Genomic DNA, 21,508 nt, shown 5'->3' with positions numbered 1-21,508 from the left:
CTACAAATGCCAGATTTGCTGAGCGTGTAGCCGACACACCGAGACAAAACGCGAAAGGGCCACGAATCATTTTACAGGGTTCTTCTCCAACTGCAAAGTGCAAGAATCTGCCCATCCAAATAGGGATTTTTTTTTTAAACGTAGCCCATATGGTGCAACATATAATCTCATAAGCCTCTGTGAGTACGCTGACCTTGGCTTGAAATGCATATCTCACTGTGGTGGCAGATCGCTGTCAGACACACGATTCAGTCACCTCATATAATGACCTCATTCTTTAAAACCCACAATCTTTTCTTCTTTACAGCACTCACAGGAGGATTTTAATTTGAAAGAGAGAGAAACATAAAATCTTGAATTGTAACATGAAAACCCCGTGGCCCCCAGGGACTCACTACTCCTTCTTTTCTTAGTCCAGTTGTTCATCCACTCCACCCCCCCCAGCGCAGAATAACACACATCCACAACAATCGGTCAGTGAGTCCCGGTCCACTCCTCCCTCTCAGTCGCCCGAATTGGAGCTCCTAAAAATAAGGTGCATGCCACAACTGTTGCGCTGCTCCGGGTCTGACCAATCACAGCCCCCAACAACCCCCCTCCCGTAAACCGAGCCCGACTCCGGTTTTCCTCATGGATTAACAAATAGACCATGATCACAGACGCAGGGTGACGCGGCCCGCGGCCCCTTTATAAACCCCATCTCCGTCCTCCTCTCTGCATGCAAGTCAAACACGCTCTGCTCCAGCTCACCTGCCTCTAAAGCCACTACTTTTTTTGTTGTTTTTTTTCCTCCAAGCACAATCCTCAGAGGACAGCGTCTCCAGAAGGTGCCAAAAGAAGAAAAGCCTCCTGCTTTACCGGATCCTTTAACCCCCCTCAAATCACCGCCGCCAGAGGGATTCTTCGCATCTGTGTCTGAACAATCCTTGCTCAGTCTCAACCGAACTTTTTCCCCCTTTCGCTCTTTGCCGTCGACCCGCTAAAAGTTTCCATCGCAGTTCCACACACGGGTGTCACCGCCGAGCAATAAAAAAAAAAAAAAAAGAAAAGAAACGAAAGTGGACGCGGACAGGGCCATCATGATGAGCAACAACTACGGCGAGGACCAGCTGCCTCCGCAGTACTACCAGGCCACGGACTTTGGGGACGAGGAGGACGACGAGATGCCCGCCACGGAGAAGGACCTGGCCGAGGACGCGCCGTGGAAGAAGATCCAGCAGAACACCTTCACCAGGTGGTGCAACGAGCACCTGAAGTGCGTCAACAAGACCATCTCCGACCTGCAGAGGGATTTCAGCGACGGCCTGAAGCTCATCTCGCTCCTGGAGGTGCTGAGTCAGAAGAAGATGTACAGGAAGCACCACAGCAGGCCCAACTTCCGTCAGATGAAGCTGGAGAACGTGTCCGTGGCGCTGGAGTTCCTGGACAGGGAGCACATCAAGCTGGTCTCAATAGGTGAGCTGCTATGCTGATTTCTTTTCTTTTCTTTTTTTTTTTTAGATTATTGATTTGATATTTATTTCAAGTGCCATCAGGCGTGCATTTATAGAATGACCTTTCTCTGCATGTAAAACTGTAAGTCTTTGGAGGTCAACGTGTCTCTGATATTTATTTATACATCTAGTAGCTAATTTCCCCCCAAAGAATAGATGAAGCTGAGCCAGATTGAATGCAAAACTGGGGCTTCCTAACAAAGTATTTTTTTTTTATCTTTTTAACCAGTCCTTCTCAAAGGACATGGACACAGCTGAGATACCACTGTTTTATGCAACATGAGCTTGACTTTTTCTTTTAGGTCTTATTGAAGGGTGCAGTTTAATTATGGGTCCAATTTTTACATGCTTAAAGTAAAAAATATAAAATAAATAAATTAATAATAATAATAATAATAATAATAATTATAATAAACTACCAGAAAGGTACCTAGAAGTCAGAAAGTTTTGAGGTTTCTCATCAATCCTGGCCTATAAATCCAACATGGACGCCTTGCATTTAAAACCTTGTTTTGAAAAATAGTGTTTTGTCATTTTTTTTCTCTTGATTTATGTCCGGTTAATCAGTCACACTATTTTGCGCATAACCTTCTTTGGTAAACACTTTGGTTCAGTGCTAAATAAATAAATAAATAAAAAAGATGCAGGGAAATACATAGTGTTTTGTTTGTGTTGCTAACAGCAGCTAGCCTGGTCGCTGAGCTCATCAGGTAAGAACTACGACTGAAGCAGTTTATGTCTGATTTGATACCAATTATTGGTTCACTATTGTGGTTGCTATGCTTGTATTTACTCTGCCAATAATTAAGGACATACTTTCTTCAGAGTACCACTAAAAGTGGGACATCAGGGTAGTGGTTCTCAGACAGTTTGAGAACCACAGATCTACACCATGCCACTGCACCTCTAGATGTATTTCTAAGAGCCATCGTACCACTGGAAGATAAACCATCATCAGTCTGAAGTCCTTTGCAGACTCAAACAGGTTTCTTTTTTCGGGCTCCACCCATCCTCCAATCAGCTTTAAGATGCCTCACTGTTGCTGCTAAATAAAAGTAATCCCAGAGGATGATCCTACCGTTACCATGTTTCACTTTTGCAATGGCATTTACAGAGTAATGTGCTGTATTAGACAGATTGCACGTCGTACTGGTCACGTTAGATAAGCACGCGCTGACCTATAATTAGCTGTGGAATCCAAAGTGAAATATAATTGATAATGATAAAAAAAACAGGGTATAATCGCCTCGGTGTTTTATTAAACCAGGTGCCAGGCAACAGAGACGTGGCTTACGGAGGCCTCTGTGTCGACAGCGTTGAGTTGGGGGTCAGGAGCTTTATTGGAAAGTTACTGCAGGATGTGTCACCGAGGTCGCAGAGCTGGATCGGGTCCCTTACCCAGCGGCTGCTCTGCCAGCTTGAACTAACTCCTGCTGCTGCAGTGTGCTGAGCTATGGGGGCTGGAAAAGTATCAAGGCTGTGCTAATGAGAATGATACAGTTTTTACACAGATGGGCATTAGTCTCACTCACACATTCACAAACACAGCTGTGTCTAGCAGGTCAGAGGTGAGGGGCGATTTGGGCGATCTAAGGCCATCGGCGGCTCTTGTGCATATTGGGCGCATTAAGTCCGTTGCGACTGTCGCGCAGGTTGCATTAGTTTGCCGTGTATTTGTCTTATCCGTCACGTCCACATTACTACAAAGGCGTGACTTAAATAGAGTGCAGGATGAGTTGTACACGAGTCAAACGGCTAAAAAATTTGATGAGGCCGGTTTTTCATTTGTTGCTTCTGATCGGAACCAATAAGTTCAAATTTTGATCAAAACAAAACCGGATTTGTCAATGGATAAAATGATTAAATAAATGCATTACGACTAAGAACTCCTGCTATTATTGGTCTTTAAATGCACTGACCCGGACATCGATTAGTCTTGATGCTGTGATGCGTAAATCAGGATAAACGGGGCTCCCGCATTTTCTGTTAAGGTCCAAGCTTCATCAGATAACCTGCAGGTCCTTTTGTTTCTCATTTAAAAGAATCAGACTCGTTCAAAATTGGAGTTTTGATTTGAAAAGCACCGATTTCTACGGAAGACGGTTGGGGCCATTGGGAAAAAAAGACAAAACAAAAAACACTTCTGACTTTAATCTCAGAATTCTGAGATTAAAGTCAGATTTTTTTTTTTTCTTTTTTCCTGTGGCCCTAATCCTCTTCCGTAGATTTCCTTTTAGAGTTTGAGAGCATTTATCTGCTTTAATGATGCTCCCACATTTCAGTGAAATTCCTGGCAGTGTTGAGGTTTTGGCTGTCAAACTGTGAAGGAGAGACCCTTCCGGCGTGTGTGTGTGTGTGTGTGTGTGTGTGTGTGTGTATACCCACACTGCAGATGGCCAGATTCAATCTCCAGCCCCGCTGCTGATCACAGGAGAGCAAAGGTCACAATCACAGATTATACCTTAAACGCTGCTCCTCATAGCTAATGAGTCTCATGCTTAATATTCTGCTTGGCGCGGACATCCTAGCTGGCCCTGGGTCAAGATTGCTTTGACAGAAAAAAGGTGTGATCATCAAAGCGCCGGCATTATACTTCCCCACACGCTCTAGCGAGGGAAGGGAGCCCTCCGAAAATACAGCCTCGAGCCTCGCTGCAGCGGGGGACGCCGAAGAGAATCACCAGTTGCACATGTGTCACGGCGTGTAACTCGATGCGGTTTGACGGATGCCTCTCTGGCCACACGGTCACCCGTAAAGCCGGACAGACGTTGCTCCCACCTGTCTCTGCCAGTCAAGAGTTAACACATCAAACATAACCGGCCTGAAAAGCAAAGCAGGCAACATTACAAAACTCAGTTAAGCAACTTCGTTAATCAATAAAAAAAAAAAGAAAAAAAAAGAAGAAGATAAGTTTCCAACTCCTCAGAGGTTGTAAATGTTTGGCTTTAATAGCTGGATGTCAGCATCCGAGTGCGACTCAGCGAGCCTCTTTGACAAACTTTTTCCCCCCTCTGAGAACTTTTGGAAATGAGCTGCGTGGACACTGCGAGGGGACTCTAATCTGCACCTACATGATTTATCTCTCTCTGGCGCAGCAACTTTAGGGAGGTAATTGAAATCCAAGTGGCATTTATGCAGAGAGGAGATCCATTTCTCCACACATCCTCAGCTGTCACTGCGTTCAGAGCGGACTATTGTGACTGCATGACAAACTGTCACAGGGTCTTCAGCCAGACAGCTGTCTTGGAGAAAATGGCTGGAGGAGCAGGGGGCGGGCGGCGGGTACGGGGGGCTTGTGAGGAGTGCTGCATTCTTTACACCTCAGCAGTCAGTCATCGTTTTTTTTTTTCTTTCTTAAAATAGAGTGGCCGTCTCTTAAGAACTGCGAGGAAGAGAGATTTTCAGAAAATCCTTTGCATTAAACACTTCAAATTAGGTTCGATTGTCCAACATCTCAACCCTTCGTCTCTGTTGTCTCACTACAGACAGTAAAGCCATTGTGGACGGGAATCTGAAGCTCATCCTGGGTCTCATATGGACACTCATCCTCCACTACTCCATCTCGATGCCCATGTGGGACGACGAGGACGACGAGGAGACCAAGAAGCTGACCCCGAAGCAGCGCCTGCTGGGCTGGATTCAGAACAAGGTGCCGCAGCTGCCCATCAACAACTTCAACCGCGACTGGAGAGACGGGAAAGCCCTCGGGGCCCTGGTGGACAACTGCGCCCCGGGTAAGGAGCTCAGAGCGGGTGACCGCCGGAAATGCTGAGTCAGAAAATGTGCGGCGCAGTTGCCCCCCCTTAATGACACTGGCGTCACTCAAGTCTTTTCTGAGTGACGGTTAAGGGGTTCAAACCCAGCTTTGCGAGCTCAGGTCATTTTATAAAACAGGTAATCACTGATTATCATTCAAATGTCATTGTCACGGAGTGTCTGTTTTGGGTTTCGTTGCATTAAGAAGGAGGTTTCTGATTGTGCTGGGAGAGTTGCCCTGTCAGCTGTCCCCATAATAACTAAACCATTCGACTTCCAGTGTTACAAAGCCCGCAGGCCCAAGTCTGGCTTTAGTGTTTATAGCCTTGGTGCTACACAACACCCCCAAATTTGGGCACCATTCCTCCTCTTCCATCGAGGGGAGTCGAGGGGTGGGGAATGTTTGGCTGCAACAAAATGCAGCGTAATCTGTCATAGGGAGTTGCTTAAGCCTCAGATCCAACGACCACAAGGACGCAGAGTTGATCAACAGCCAGCCGAGGCTTTTGCCTCCAACAATGAATGCTAAAGAGTGAGTCCTCCCTCTGGTCTGCCTCGCCGAGAGCAAAGTGGGGGAGTAACAAGTGTGGAACACCGTGTTTGACTGTGTTTATAGGAGCCATTGATCTGAGGAGACGCATCTTTCAAACACAGCGCTGCTGCAATGACCATACAAGGTCGTTTTTGTCTCCTCTGCTGGTGCTAAGACAAGATGAGAAGGTGGCTGCAGTGTGTGCAGGGATTCTGTGCAGTCTGCAAAAGTCTGGAACGCTATGGGATTTGTGTCGCCTACTGGCAAACTGATCACGGATTAAACATTTGCACTTATTCCCTGTACTATTGTATAAAAGTTGTAGCAATTCATCCATGCTTCCTTCCTTTGCAAAGTGACCGCTACAGAAATACCTGACGATGATTTCATTGTGAGATTTAGAACTTTGGACATTTTGGTCTGAAATTCTGTCATCACAGGAACCGTGTTAGAAACACTAATTTAACTCAAATTTATAAAAGCATGTTCACTAGCCAGGCTGTGACAAAGCTGAACAGTAGGATTGATTATTCCTCTTTTGTTTTTTTTCTAACCATATATAGTTCTTCTTTGTGTTATGTTGACAGCTACAGAGTACAGACCCACTAATAAGTCAGAATATTATTGAAAAGCTCATTTGTTTCCGGAACCTTACCACTAAGCGAAACAAACTGAATTGATTAATTACACAAAGTCGAATGTTTGAACGCCTTTACTTCTGCTAATTATGATGATTGCTAATTATGACATTTAAAATTAGAGTATTGCTTCAAACCAATGAAAAAAAAACTTTTTTTTACCACCGGAAGTTCTTTTAATTTTGTTAACCAGGCTTCTTTTTTTATTTTTTTGATTTTGTTCCCTTTTTTGTTTTTTTTTTTTTTTTTTTAAGAAACCCATTTGTCCAGTGGTTATCTGTGTCAATAATGATCAGATCATAGCGTTCTGTGGTGCGCTTTCATTGGCCTTCTGAGTGAGTGACCACTCCATTGCCAGCACTAATCCAATTTAGGCATTAGCAGCCCGGAGCATGCGAGGCTCAGCCGCAGCGAGCGCACCGCTCTGTTTGTCGAAGCTGCCTCTTGTGAATTCCCGATAGAGACATCCGCTGTCACACATACAGAGTCGCTTGCAGCAGGGCGGCGTGGGTAAGGTCAGCCAGTCTCGCAGTGCTACACAAGCGCTGCAGAGATAACACTGACAGCCTAAGTGGCCTTTTTATAGCGGCTGCCTTTCGTTCGACCGGTTGCACGCCTTTTCCTAATTGGCCTCTTTTGCGTTCCTGCTAGGTCTGTGTCCCGACTGGGCAGAGTGGGACCCCAATCAGCCCGTGCAGAATGCCAGAGAAGCCATGCAACAGGCCGACGACTGGCTGGGCGTCCCTCAGGTAAGATCTGCCCCAGACGCCCAGGCGCGGGGTGCGGCTCGACGTTCGGCACCTTGAGCCCGATCTCATTAAGGGACAACAAACAGAAGCAGGGATGATTGCTTTGTTCTCTTTAAAGTCAAGAATGAAGTCGCAGAAGAAGCACAAAGCAACCAATAGTTGGCCAGTGCAAACATCTAATTAGAAAACAAAAATTAGAAATTATTCATTAAAAACAGGATTATGTTTGAGGCTGGTGTTTTCCCAGGATAACATCCCGGAGAATGAAATGTAATATTTATTACCCAGCTCTGCCTCCCCCCCTCCCCCCACCAACCGCTTCCATCGTCTTTTTTTTTTGTGCCTCTCGGTAGGCGATTGCATTTTATTTGGTAAAGTTCACAAATTTGTTGTGAGATTTCTCAACACGCTCCATGCCGGCAACTAAATCATGTACATTTGTAAGCGTTCCCCTGAATAACAATGGGCACCATGCTGGCTGTTTGCTTGTTTTGCTAAGAGACGTTGTTATCTATTCCCAGCGAGCATTTGCTTGTGTTAGATAGCCAGTGGTGTAATGTCACGGCTCTGCAGGCCTTTGGGTGGGTGGAGGGGACTGGAATCCAGTGTGGTGTTGTTAAGTAGATGTGGGGAGAGGTCTGGCTCAGGATAAAATCCCCCATGGTGGCTTAACCCTGTTGTCCTAAGGTTAAATATAACCGTTGTGAAGCGTGGTTTTGTGCCACTGTGTGATACACAGGCAAACAAGTGCCTTAAGAGAGAGAGAGAAGTCAGAGGTGGAGAGAATAAATACGTTTAATCCTTAAATCCAATTCTATTATGCCGAAAGAGTAATCCACACCCTTGTTGAAAATGAGATACAGTTCATTTAAGAATCAGTTTTCATTCGTCGTCGTTTTTTTTTTATTTTTTTTATGAAAACCAAAGCATGTCTTTGCACAGAAACATCCTGGGGCTGTTTGAACAATTAACCCCTGCGGCACATTCTGGGTTTCAGGTGATCGCCCCTGAGGAAATCGTGGACCCAGATGTGGACGAGCACTCGGTCATGACCTACCTGTCTCAGTTCCCCAAGGCCAAGCTGAAACCCGGCGCTCCTCTAAAACCCAAGCAGCTTTTCCCAGACAAGGTCAAAGCCTACGGGCCGGGTATGCAAGCTGGACCCTAACCGATAAGCTAAATTAAAAATGTTAAAGATTTTAAATGGTAATATTTTGTCTGAGCCTTCCTGAAACTCTGTGCCTTCTCTCAATCAGTTCTGTTAATTTATTGAAAAAATAATATCTATTTTATGATTTCCTGTTTCTGACAAGCTGCCTTCCCTAAAGCCTCCTCTCTCTCTCTCTCTCTCTCTCTCTCTTTCTATCTCTGTCTCTCTCTGTCTGTCTCTCTCTCTTCCTGTTGCATTTCCAGGTATTGAGCCTCATGGCAACAAAGTCCTGCAGCCCGCCGTGCTCTCTCTCTCTCTCTCTCCCTGTTGCATTTCCAGGTATTGAGCCTCATGGCAACAAAGTCCTGCAGCCCGCCGTGTTCACCGTGGAAACTCTGGAGGCGGGCAGCGGGGAAGTCCTGGTGTTTGTCGAGGATCCTGAAGGACACAAAGAGGAGGCAAGTCATAAATCTCAACATCCGTTCAGCTGACTCTTCAGGTTTTTGCAAAGTGTAGCATCTTTTCTTGGGATTTAATTTTTCTGACTTTTTTTTTTTTTTTACTCTCTAGGCCAAAGTTAAGCCCAACAAAAATAAAAATGGAACCTACACTGTCACCTACCTCCCAAAAGTGGAGGGTGTCCACAAGGTAAGAACAAACTCACAATTATCTTCTTATTACCTTTAGGGTTACTAATTAATATATTTGCAACATAATTCATTGGTATTACTTTTATTTAGGACAATTAACCCCACAAAAGACAACAAATAACATGAGTATTATGGGAGTATTATCATTAAAATGGCACTTATCTTATAATCATTGACACTTGAGCAAAATAATATTATTATATCATTATATTCAGTGATACAGACTAATAATAATGATTTTTTTTCAATTACAATAGCAATATTAATGTGCTTTTTTAATAGAAAATTGGACAGTATTGCTGTCATGCCAAACTACCAGTGTTTAGTATGAAAAAAAAACCCATGAAAAAGTAGAAGATATTTTAGAAGATAAATAAATACATGTTTTTTTTCTTTCTTTTTTAAAATGATGTGATTGAAATTTAAATGTATGAATGGTCAGAAATATGTCATTCTGTGTCATAGTGTACTGTACATGTGCTTTCCTCATACTCGTGTAAAAACATGAAAGTGCTTCAGGAAAACATTGTTCGAACAGTCATCTTATGCTCGTTTAATAACAATTTTTTAACATCCTATACAGGAGAAACATTTGGCGCTGTGGGAAACCTGTGTAATAATCTTACACCCGTAAATCTTATCGCGTCTCGCCAGAAACTGAGGCGCATTTTTATGGGAAACCTCGGGATTCCACAGGATTTCAGACTCGTCTTTCATTTCCCTTCCCTTCTCCTTCGACTGTAGGTGAAGGTGCTGTTTGCAGGTCAGGACATCGACAAGAGCCCCTACGCCGTCAACGTGGCTAAAGCAATGGGCGACCCAAGCAAAGTGCACGCCCGGGGCCCCGGTTTGGATGCTACAGGCAACGTGGCCAACAAGCCAACCTACTTTGACATCTACACAGCTGGTACTTACTAAAACACACTTTATCCCCCAGAACTGTTTATAAAAAACTAAAACAAAAACCCCTTGCTTTCCTTGGTGCTAACCCTGTATGTCTTTGTCACGCTCCAGGCGCTGGTACCGGTGACATCAGCGTGGTCATCGTTGATCCGCAGGGTAAAAAGGACACCGTGGAACTCATCCTGGAAAATAAGGGCGACAGTGTTTTCCGTTGCACCTATCGCCCCATGCTGGAGGGCCCTCACACCATCCATGTGCTGTTCGCTGGCCAGGAGATCCCCAAGAGCCCGTTCAATGTCAACATCGCGGAGGGTGAGCCATCCGTCTGCGTTGTACATTAACTGTCAGACAAATCAGATTTCTTAGGGGGCAAGCTGGTGTCAGGGCGATCTATTGTCACAATTTTCCGTCATTTAGTTCTTTTGCCCTGGAAACAGCCGAGCACTTCCTCTGCTGTCCGTAACCCACGCTGTCTGTCATTTCTAGCTCCGGCAGTCGCTCCTCCCCCAGGAGCTCCTCTGCAGATAGTTCCTCAGTCAGTGCGCACCCCTCCTGGAGCGAAGGGTGCCCCTCCCTCAAAACCTGGCCGTCCAAGTTAGTATGCATCTGATAGGAGGGGCTTGTCAAACCATCCCAGCGCCATCCCTCCTATGCCAGGCTCTGCGCTCTGTGCTTTCCCGAAACTCAAGGGCGCCGCGGCGTAACGCCTTGCTTGGTTCGCCTGTTCCGTCTTCTCGCTGCTTGGTGGTTCAGTCCTGTTCAAAAACCGTCAGTGTTGTACAAACAGTCTCGTAGACGTAGAATGTCTTTGCGTTTGCATTTCTGTGAATTCCTGCGTTCTTCCTCGTGTCGGTATCTCTGCTTGTGCTGTTGACATGTCTGTTTTCCCATCATGTCTAAAGTTTGCATCAGCCATCTCTCCTTTTCAAAGCCTGCCTTCAACATTTTTAAGTGACTTGACTGAAATGTTGTCGGATGCTTCTCTATCTGGGCTGTAATGTGTTGGTTTATCCCTCTGCGTTGTGTATCTGGTCTAGTGTGTTGTTCCAAAAAGAAAAAAGAAAAGAAAAAAAAAAGCATCATTGTTGTTTTCAGGATCTTTTTTCCGTCAGAGTTTAAAGACTTTCCAGTGAATTCAGCTTGAATACTAACATTGCTGTCAAACCGCTGTCCCCATTTCCCCCCCAAAAAATAATTTTCTCTCTTGCACTCCTTCCTTTCAGCCATAAACCCCAACGCTTGCAGAGCTGCTGGCAGAGGGCTCCAGCCTAAAGGCGTGAGAGTGAAAGAAGTGGCAGACTTCAAAGTTTTCACCAAAGGAGCTGGCAGCGGTGCCCTGAACGTCTCTGTCAAAGGACCAAGTGAGTCACACAGACTCCTCTTTCTCTCCATCCCTTTCTTCTCTTTCCCTTTTTTAACGTCTTCTGCAGTTTGAGCTCAGTGTCTGAATGTTTTATTCACATCTGCGGTGAAGAGTCAGACTGTGCTGAACCTCTGTGTTCATCCTCAGGTGGAGCTGAGGAACAAGTGAAAGTGCGAGACGCCGGGAACGGAGTGTACGAGTGCGAGTATTACCCCCTGAGTCCCGGTAAATACACGGTGAGCATCACCTGGGGAGGCCAGCCAATCGCGCGCAGGTAGGATCCCAGCGTCACCTTTAGCTTGTTTGTCCCCGTCTATTATCAGGCTTAAGCCGAGTCACGTTGTTGTGTGCATCACAGCCCCTTTGAAGTGGAGGTGGGAGACGAAGCAGGTTTTCAGAAGGTGAGGGCCTGGGGCCCGGGTCTGAAGACCGGCATGGTGGGAAAGTCTGCTGATTTTGTGGTCGAAGCCATCGGCACTGAAGTTGGAACTCTGGGTAAGACTTTCAGCTCGTCGAACTGTTCTGAAGCCTCTTGCGGACACGATGACATCCTTTAAAGTTTTTCCACTTTCTGTATCTAACAACACAACCCCACACAGAGATCCTGAAGTGTAAGGAAAATGATACGGCGTAGTTAGGAACTAGACTCAGCATGTGTGCAGTCCTGTCTTGGTATAAATCCAGCGGTTCTGAGAAGACCGTCGAGGTTTGTTGGAGAAACACTGGCGAACAAACGGCATCATAGAGAACGCAGCAGCTGGCTCAGGGATGAAATGAAGAAGTTGAAACTGAGGTTAGGTTGTAAATCAACATCACTAGCTCTGAGTATATCAAATAGCTCTGCTCAATCCGGTATATGAAAATGGAAACAGTGCGACGCGACTCCAAACCTCCAAAGTCCAAAGGGTTTGAATGAAGAACAGTTAAGCTGAATAATTGTCTATGATTTCCATTTATTCTATAGTTGTTAGGTATTTTTTATAATCATGTGTTCCTGGAAACTGTAAAAAAAATATTTAGCTTTTTTGTACATTTTCTAAACTTATTAGACATTTATCTGTAGTTTGATACAGACTAGTGTTTTGGACAACGTCAAAGACACTAAAACACGGATGTACTCCTTAGCTGACAGGAAAGCCAAGTCAATCACTGATATCTCTGCGCAGATCCACGGCTCAGACAAAATACATGAGAGCTTGTGGGGCGAAACGAGACAAAACGTGAGAAAGTTAACGTGGATACTTTTGCCTGCCAGGCTTTTTTACGCCCTCTGAATGTTAAATTTGCCCAGGGTTCTCCATTGAAGGCCCGTCGCAGGCTAAAATCGAATGCGACGACAAGGGCGACGGCTCCTGTGACGTGCGCTACTGGCCCACCGAGCCCGGCGATTACGCCGTCCACGTCATCTGTGACGACGAAGACATCAAGGACAGCCCCTTCATGGCTCACATTCTTCCTGCTGTTAATGACGTGTTCCCAGAAAAGGTATCTCCCGTTCATTTCAGTATAAAACCACATTTCAAGAACCTTTATTTGTTGCATTTACATCTAAAAAAAAAAAAAAATTGCAGGTAAAAGCCTACGGACCAGGCTTGCAGCCAACTGGGGTCATCGTAAACAAACCCACCGAGTTCACCATTGATGCCCGCATGGCTGGGAAGGGTCACCTGAAGATCTATGCCCAGGTACGGAGTTGCACATGTTTGCAGAGCCTTTATCTTTTATTCATAGGGATGTGGCATTTATATTGCATAAGGCTGGCACACAGCAGAAGTGACTGCGAGGCTTTTTGTGTCTGCCCAGGACGCCGAAGGCTGCACCTTCAATATCAAGATCACCGACAGGGGAGACGGCACGTTCGTGTGTGTCTACACTCCTGCCAAACCCATTAAACACACCATCATTATCACCTGGGGGGAGGTCAACGTGCCCAACAGCCCCTTCAGGGTAAGATGCATGCTCAGCCACGGATACGGCGTGTAAAATTAAATCGATCTCACGCGATGACACTTTACCAAATATAGATAAAGTAAGAGGAGTGCAGAAGTTGCACTTCAGCTCGCCTGCCTCTGCTTTAAGTACACTGTGAATTCATTAGGTGCTGGTTGGAGAGGGCTGTCATCCCGACAAAGTCAAGGTCTATGGGCCCGGAGTGGAGAAGACGGGGCTCAAAGCGAACGAGCCAACGTACTTCACCGTGGACTGCAGCGAGGCTGGCCAAGGTGAGCGTGCACGAGTAGCTGATGTGAGAGGCTAGGAAAGGCTCTCCTGGGTGTTGGCTGGCTGAAACGTCTCCTCCAGCTTGTGATTTATAAAAAAGGAGAACTGGTGACTCTCATGCAGCACAGTATGCGATTACTGATACTACAGTATCAGTAATAATACTCTTGGCTGTGAAGTAAATCAACAACAATGCGTATGGGGATAAACACATGATCAACATTAATAGATTCTACCTCTGAAAGAATATTGAATAATTTCATTGAACTCAGGTCCAGAACCAAACAGCATTGTGGGGGATGTAGGCAGAAGAAAAGGTTTAGCTGCTCAATCTCTCATGACCAGCTAAACTAGCTTCCTCTTTGGTAAATAAACAGAACGGTGTGGAGTGGAAGGAAAAAATGAGTACAACAACCCAGATGAAAGAGTGGCTAAAAAAGAGAAAGGTCACGTCACCAGATTGGCAGCATTTGAGAGATTTCAAACAAAAAACTAATCAATAATTATTGATATCAACAAATATGAAACTTTTAAATTGGATACATTTTTCAGCCGTTATATTCCAGCCCTGGTTGGCAACTTCTACTTTATTTTCTCTTGATTCAACTTTGTGGTTTTTTAAAATATATTATTTATATGCACCATTAGGAGACATCAGCATCGGAATCAAGTGTGCCCCGGGGGTGGTCGGGCCTGCAGAGGCCGACATTGACTTTGACATCATCAAGAATGACAATGACACCTTCACTGTCAAATACACTCCTCCCGGCCCGGGCCGGTACACCATCATGGTGCTGTTTGCTGACCAGGTAGGAATTTGGAGCTGACATGCAAGAGAGAGCTGCCATCTGCTGTATCCATCCACCTGTCAAAAACTCTGTCATCATCCTGACGGTTTCTGATGCTTTTATCAGGAAATTCCTATCAGTCCGTTCAAAGTGAAGGTGGACCCCTCCCACGACGCTGGCAAAGTGAGAGCGGAGGGTCCTGGACTCAACAAGACAGGTGAGATCTTTCGGGGTCCGATTGGGAATTTCTGCCTCTTTTCACGGCTAAATCTGATGGTTTGACTCGCATCGCTTAGAAAATGCTTGTCCTTTCAGGTGTGGAAGTGGTCAATCCGACCCACTTCACCATCTACACGAAGGGAGCCGGGAAGGCCAAGCCTGAGGTCCATTTTGCAGCGTCAGGCCCTGGGGACGCGGTTCGTGACTTTGAGATAATCGATAACCACGATTACTCCTACACTGTGAAGTACACGGCTCTTCAGCAGGTACAGAGAGCCTCGGTCCGACAAGTGTCATTGTGCGTAACGACGCCTCACTTTAGTAAATATTCGTTCTTCTCTTTTTTTAATCAGGGTAACATGGCTATTTCCGTGACCCACGGAGGAGATCCCATCCCTAAAAGCCCCTTCCACATCACGGTGGCACCAGCTTTGGATATCGGAAAAGTGAAAGTGGAAGGGTTAGATACCAGTAAGCATCATCCATGTTGTACAGTTTCACACGCTCCGTGTAAAAGCCATACTAGCTAAGTACCTCGCTGCACTCTCACTTGCAGAAGTGGAGGTTGGGAGGGACCAGGAGTTCACCGTTAACACGAAGGGAGCCGGTGGCCAGGGCAACGTAGGAGTTAAGATGACTTCTCCCTCTGGCCGACCAATCCCCTGCAAGCTAGAGTCAGACAAAGCCAAAGGCACTCACTATGTGAAGTACATTCCCCCAGAGGAGGGCCAGTACAAGGTTGATGTCACCTATGATGGGAACCCTGTGATGGGGAGTCCCTTTGGGGTTGAAGCGGTCATACCGGCCGATCCTTCAAAGGTAAAAGTTACAACTACACCCTTCAACAATAGAGACTTTAGCAAACTTGTGAATAACTATGAAGTGGAAGATTAATGGCACATGGTTTTATAAATAATAATAATAAAAAACTAAATATTATTTGTCTTTGACTGCTTGTACTTTGATACTTCTCAATCAGAAGTCTTCAACTCTTGTCTTAAAGGTTTGATTCAGGTGTGTTGGAACAGAAATGCATGTAAAAGTTGCTCTGGAGGACAAGAGTGGTGCCACCAATTGCTCTCAGAAATCACCTTATTAGGTGATTCTGAGAGCAATTGGTAGAAATAAAGCTGGTTTGTGGAAACCAACAGCTGTATTGTTATGGATTTACAGTTTGCGGTGGTATGATGACTTTTTTTCAGGGTATTTCACTCCAAAATGATTTGCCTGTTACATTACAGGTGCGAGCCTTTGGTCCAGGCCTGCAGGGCGGCATTGTGGGTAAACCAGCTCCCTTCACCATCGACACAAAAGGAGCTGGTGCTGGTGGTCTTGGCCTGACAGTCGAGGGTCCCTGCGAGGCAAAGATCGAGTGCCAAGACAACGGCGATGGCACGTGCTCAGTGGCGTATCTTCCCACCGAGGCGGGCGAGTACGCCATCAACATCCTGTACGCCGAGCGGCACATCCCCGGTTCTCCCTTCAAAGCGGCGGTCCGCCCGGCCTTCGATCCCAGCAAGGTGACGGCTAGCGGACCGGGCTTGGAGAAGGCCAAGGCGGGCGAACCAGCCGCCTTCACCGTGGACTGCACTAGAGCGGGCGACGCGGAGCTAACCATCGAGATCGTGTCCGAGACCGGCGTCAAGGCCGAGGTGCGCATCCAGAAAACATCGGAGGGCACCTTCTCCGTCACGTACATCCCATCCTTCCACGGCACGCACACCATCACCATCAAGTACGGCGGGCACGCTATTCCCTACTTCCCAAAGGTGCTGCAAGTGGAACCATCTGTGGACACCAGCGGGGTTCACGTTTATGGGCCCGGAGTGGAGCCGAGAGGTAATATTCGCTTGGCTGTTCGACAAAATCCACCTTTGTGTCTAAATCAATATGAGTAAGGGCGCGTGATGACTTGGCGTTATTGAGCCCATTTGATGCAGAGCGGCAAATCACCAGAAGTGCTTTTGTGTTTCAAGGGGTCCTCAGGGAAGTCACAACCCACTTCATTGTGGATGCGCGTGCCCTCAGCAAGGCTGGAGGCAACCGCGTGAAGGTTCGCGTTGTCAACCCTTCTGGCGCCAACACGGACACCTACATCACTGACAAGGGAGACGGCACTTACAGAGTGGAGTACACGGCCTTCGAGGACGGTGAGAGCAGAGAGAGAAGACGTGACTCTTCCATACGCTTAATCTAACCGCGTTGATTAGAAACGTGTTAAGCATTCCACGTAACGCAGAGGATTTTACCTGGACAGGGAAAGAGCTCACACAGACAGACAGAAAAAGCACTAACAGGTTCTTGATTTAGGTGCCGTTCGGGGAATAAAGACGGAGTGAGCAAGGTGTGGGGTATAAATACAGAATGATGCAGTCAAGCAATGATGTGAGGGACAGAGATCAGGCAGACAGGCTCTGCTTTATAAATAGTGTGCTGTGGAGCAGAAGCTCTTAACCAGGCAGGTATGTGTGCTAAAGGCTGCCTGCACACAGGGAATGACAGAGGGGGATATTAATAGAGACCTATAACACAAAGCTAAGAGATCACAGAGCACTTCTCGTTTCACCAGACATCTTCTAATACTGTAGCCGTGTGGCTGGGAATCTGCCTTATAGGCCTACTGAGAGCACTCTGTCAGAAAAATGTTGTAACAGAATAATGAATAGGGAACAGATGTAACGCCTTGTATGTTCACCCGAGCGTCTGCACTCTAGATGGCGTCTTTTATAAATAAACAGATGTTTAGCTCCCTAAAAGGGAGTTTTCGCTGGGCTATAATTACAAGCGAGAGTGCAACAAATGAGTATTTTTGCCTGTTTATGAGAATGTTGTTGAGATTTTTTTTTCTTTTTTTTTTGCGTGTGCGCAGGTATGCATCTGATTGAGGTCCTGTACGACGGCGCACCCGCTCCTAAGAGTCCATTCAGAGTGTTTGTGGTGGAAGGATGCGATCCGACCCGTGTGCGTGCGTTTGGACCGGGTCTGGAGGGAGGAATAACCAACAGGCCCAACTGTTTCACCGTGGAAACCAGGTAACGTTTAATCACACAAAGGGGAAATAATATAATATTTTCATCTATATTAAACAGCCCACAACAAAACAGGAAGGAGTTTCTCTGGGATCTATAATGTATTATTGTGAAAACAATATATAATCAGTAGCAACACAAGATAGTTAAAGCATTACAAATATATGGTATATTATAAAGAGTATAATCATAAGGTGGAAACCTGTTTTGGTAAGATCTTCACTGCAAAAACACAAAATCCTACCAAGTATTTTTTACCTTCTAGTGCATACATCTTAGTGCATTTGAAATAAGACAAAACTAACTCACAAGTAACTTTTCAGCAGGACATAGTAGCTTGTTTTAAGTCAGTAATTCCTTAAAAAAAACTCTTATTGAGCTTGTTGTATCTGGTCTTGGATGCTAAATCTTTTAGTGAGCTTGTGTTATGCTCAATGAAACAAGTATAAAATAGTTAGTTACAAGTTTATTGTAACTAACTGGCATGTTAGTTACAATTAACAAAGATAAAGTTAGTTACAAGCTACTTACTTGTAAGCCAGTTACAATCATGGATGCTTTTGTTTCCTTAGTGGACTAGAGTTAGAATTTGCATTTAGAAAGGAAACAAGGACATGTGATAGAGAAAAGAAGAAGGAAATGTGTCGGCTTCTCTCCCTCAGGGGTGCCGGCACAGGAGGCCTGGGTCTGACAATCGAGGGAGCCTCAGAGGCCAAAATATCCTGCAAGGACAACAAAGATGGCAGCTGCAGCGTTGAGTACGTGCCCTTCACTCCTGGAGACTATGACGTAAATATCAACTACGGAGGCCAGCCGATCCCCGGCAGTCCGTTCCGTGTGCCGGTGAAGGACCCGGTGGATCCAACCAAGGTGAAATGCTCCGGTCCAGGACTGGGCGCTGGAGTGAGGGCCCACGTTCCTCAGACTTTCACAGTAGACTGCACCCAGGCTGGACAGGCGCCACTGGATGTCAAACTCTACGGACCCACAGGTAGAAATTAGGACAAGTATACAATATCTTACCTACATTCTGCTTCATTTAGTATAGATCCAGATTAGCTGGTCTTGGATGCTAAAGCTAGCATTTAGCTAGCTAAGGCGGAGGGGGGGGAGGCAAAGGTGGAATAGGACTGTCTAAAATCATTGTCCATCTCAAAACCATAGTAACAGTTTGGTGATGTAACGAACCTTTTGTCGCATTAACTTCAGGAAGTTATTTACAAAATCTGCTGATTATTTACACAAGAAAAGGAAGCTAGTGGGGTACGCCACAAATAATCTTCCCTGTGAAACACTTACTGAGAAGAAAAAAATGTAAACCATTTCCAATCAGAATGACTTTCTCACAGCAAGCTAAGGCAGTGTAAATACTAATGATTAGCATTCATGTGAATCGCTTCAACATCCTTGTTTTTAAGGCTTTGTTTATCTGTCAGAAAATTACTGATAGAGACGGTTTTTTGTGTGAAGTTTTCACATAGGAAGATAGTTGGTGGTGCACCACTTCCTACACGTACTTCCAACGTTACGAATCAAGCAGATCAGACTTTATTTGTTGAACACTTTTCATATTGCTACTGCAAAAGAACCAAACAAACAGAAAATTATTTAATTAATTCAATAAACAGATCAAATTAAAGCAGTAATCCACTTCAGACTGGCCGTTAGCTTCGATGCCGGGGACTCTGGATCCCTGCTACGCAAAAAAAATGCTAAAGCGTTATCTACTGGAACTAAGATAATAACTGCTCGTAACCTTTCCACACAACCTCACTTTAAACATCCTGAATTATTCTCTTAACCTTTCACACTCTGCTCGGTAAAGCGAATTAAGAATGCAATATTTCTGTGTGTTGCAGGCACCGTGGAGCCGGTGGGTGTGAAGAATAACGGCGATGGCACCCACACAGTTCACTACACCCCGGCGCAGGACGGCCCCTACACTGTAGCTGTTAAATATGCAGATCAGGAAGTCCCACACAGGTTCAGCATAAAATTAATGAGTTTATATATAGATAAAAAAAAAGAACAACCGGGCTGTATGTTCACATACGTCTTAATTAAAGTTCCCCTTGCTTGCATTAAAATAAAAAAGAAAAAGAAAATAGAAAGGTGTGCTTCAGCAATTTTTCCTGTCCTTATTTCTTTTTTGTCTCAGACGCTCTATATTCTCTGCCCCCCCTTTAACAGCCCATTCAAGGTAATGTCTCAGCCTGGGCACGATGCCAGCAAGGTCCGCGCCAGCGGCCCCGGTCTAGACACCAAAGGAGTGTCTGCCAGCCTGCCTGTTGAGTTTACGATTGATGCCCGGGACGCTGGAGAGGGACTGCTCACTGTGCAGATTCTGGTGAGCTTCTGCTGCCGTGTGCGCTGATCATCGGAGCCGCAGGCTCGTTTCTCCGACGAACGTCATTTTGCATGTCGCTCACAGGACCCAGAGGGCAAGCCGAAGAACGCGACCATCCAGGACAACCGGGACGGGACCTACACCGTGTCCTACGTGCCTGACTCCACGGGTCCTTACACGATCACCATCAAGTACGGAGGAGACGAGATTCCCTACTCTCCATATCGGATCCAGTCGCTTCCCACGGGAGACGCCAGCAAGTGCCGCCTCACGGGTAAGCGAAGCCGTGCCGCGGTTTTCTGCTTTCGAAGCCAGTCGTTTAGCGTCGTATTCATTTCGTCCTTTAACTTGCAGTTTCAATTGGCGGACATGGAGTTTGTGAGTTTATCCTTTTCTTTTCAGCTAAATTACCTGAATTTGTTTCAGAAGCAAAGTTTAAAATGCCCTCCTTTGTCCGCCTCCCCACGCAGCGACTCTCCAGAAGCTGCAGACCTCTGAGGACACGGTCATCACGGTGGATGCCAAGGCAGCCGGGAAAGGCAAGGTGACCTGCAAGGTGCTGACTCCGCAGGGGATGGAGCTGGACATGGACGTGGTGGAGAATCATGACGGCACTTTTGACATTTACTACACGGCCCCGGAACCTGGGAAGTATGTGATCACCATCCGCTTTGGGGGGGAGAACATCCCAAAGAGCCCCTTCCACGTGGTGGTGAGTGCAGGAGTAACAAATAGCTGCTACAGGTGCGTGCGCTACAAGTTCCAACATTAAAAACATTTTCCGTTTCGTCCTTCTGTGTCACCAGGCCTCAAACGAGCCGGTGGTTCCCCGTGACCCCGTGGATCCTCTCTTTCGTCCCGTTAACTTCCTGGTGCCGTTCACGCTGCAGCAGGGAGAGATCACAGGTGAGACCAACGGTTTTAAAAACCTGCAACGTTTCTCCTTCCCCAAGGTTGCTGATATTTAAACACTCTGCAGGTGAGGTGCGGATGCCCTCTGGCAAGACGTCCCGCCCACACATCACCGACAACAAAGACGGCACCATCACCATCAAGTACCAGCCCACAGAGAGGGGCCTGCATGAGATGGACATCAAATACGACGGAAATCACATTCCAGGTCAGCTTTCTGCGGCTTTTAAAAAAAAATTTTCATGATTTTTGAATTTGATAAATGGCATCCCGGTTCCACTGTACGAGCAGACTAGTTATTTTTCTTTTTTTTGCCCTCTACAGGAAGCCCGCTGCAGTTCTTCGTGGACGCCGTGAACAGCGGAGTGGTGACCGCTTATGGTCCGGGTTTGAGTTACGGAATGGTCAACAGAGCTGCCACGTTCACCGTGGTCACCAAAAACGCAGGAGAAGGTGACAGTGAAGCAATTTTACATACCCTTTTTTTAAAAGAACATTTTACATGATTTTAAGGTTTTAAACTGCAAAAACACAACCTTTTATCTTGTTGCACTTGGAAAAAAAAGACAAAATTAACTTGCAAGTACATTTTCAGCAAGAAATAGGAGCTTGTTTTATGCTAGTAAATCCTTAATATTGATGAAATATAAAATAACTTTTTGAAACAAGCTCCTGTATCTTGCTGGAAAGTTACTTGCAAGTTATTCTTTGAAGATATTTCGATATCTCGAAACTTAGAGCACAACACTTAGTGAGACT

General features: G+C 45.8%; 1 protein-coding gene across 4 annotated transcripts in view; it reads left to right on the top strand.

Moving 5' to 3' along the window:
- Positions 1-652: 652 nt before the first annotated feature.
- LOC103154890 (filamin-C-like) overlaps positions 653-21,508 on the top strand; it is a 28,914-nt gene continuing 8,058 nt past the window's right edge. For 2 of the 4 annotated variants that reach the window (XM_007576334.2, XM_016663160.1), the window contains exons 1-33: positions 653-1,455; positions 4,979-5,227; positions 7,071-7,168; positions 8,166-8,316; positions 8,658-8,776; positions 8,889-8,966; positions 9,713-9,875; positions 9,983-10,183; positions 10,358-10,465; positions 11,095-11,232; positions 11,382-11,508; positions 11,593-11,729; positions 12,526-12,719; positions 12,806-12,919; positions 13,038-13,181; positions 13,333-13,456; positions 14,103-14,263; positions 14,369-14,459; positions 14,558-14,727; positions 14,815-14,932; positions 15,018-15,280; positions 15,703-16,300; positions 16,438-16,611; positions 17,331-17,493; positions 18,153-18,481; positions 19,350-19,473; positions 19,681-19,837; positions 19,922-20,111; positions 20,192-20,215; positions 20,308-20,549; positions 20,644-20,743; positions 20,817-20,957; positions 21,074-21,202. In XM_007576334.2, the coding sequence (XP_007576396.1) occupies positions 1,080-1,455; positions 4,979-5,227; positions 7,071-7,168; positions 8,166-8,316; positions 8,658-8,776; positions 8,889-8,966; positions 9,713-9,875; positions 9,983-10,183; positions 10,358-10,465; positions 11,095-11,232; positions 11,382-11,508; positions 11,593-11,729; positions 12,526-12,719; positions 12,806-12,919; positions 13,038-13,181; positions 13,333-13,456; positions 14,103-14,263; positions 14,369-14,459; positions 14,558-14,727; positions 14,815-14,932; positions 15,018-15,280; positions 15,703-16,300; positions 16,438-16,611; positions 17,331-17,493; positions 18,153-18,481; positions 19,350-19,473; positions 19,681-19,837; positions 19,922-20,111; positions 20,192-20,215; positions 20,308-20,549; positions 20,644-20,743; positions 20,817-20,957; positions 21,074-21,202 (5,695 nt within the window). In that variant the 5' untranslated portion in view covers positions 653-1,079. The remainder of the gene's footprint in view (positions 1,456-4,978; positions 5,228-7,070; positions 7,169-8,165; positions 8,317-8,657; positions 8,777-8,888; positions 8,967-9,712; positions 9,876-9,982; positions 10,184-10,357; positions 10,466-11,094; positions 11,233-11,381; positions 11,509-11,592; positions 11,730-12,525; positions 12,720-12,805; positions 12,920-13,037; positions 13,182-13,332; positions 13,457-14,102; positions 14,264-14,368; positions 14,460-14,557; positions 14,728-14,814; positions 14,933-15,017; positions 15,281-15,702; positions 16,301-16,437; positions 16,612-17,330; positions 17,494-18,152; positions 18,482-19,349; positions 19,474-19,680; positions 19,838-19,921; positions 20,112-20,191; positions 20,216-20,307; positions 20,550-20,643; positions 20,744-20,816; positions 20,958-21,073; positions 21,203-21,508) is intronic. The other 2 variants (XM_016663161.1, XM_016663162.1) reach the window with 2 other exon arrangements.

This window comes from Poecilia formosa, unplaced genomic scaffold (assembly GCF_000485575.1).
Source record: "Poecilia formosa unplaced genomic scaffold, Poecilia_formosa-5.1.2 Scaffold405, whole genome shotgun sequence".
In the NCBI taxonomy this organism is placed as follows: domain Eukaryota; kingdom Metazoa; phylum Chordata; class Actinopteri; order Cyprinodontiformes; family Poeciliidae; genus Poecilia; species Poecilia formosa.
This window is presented reverse-complemented; position numbering and strand designations above follow the sequence as displayed.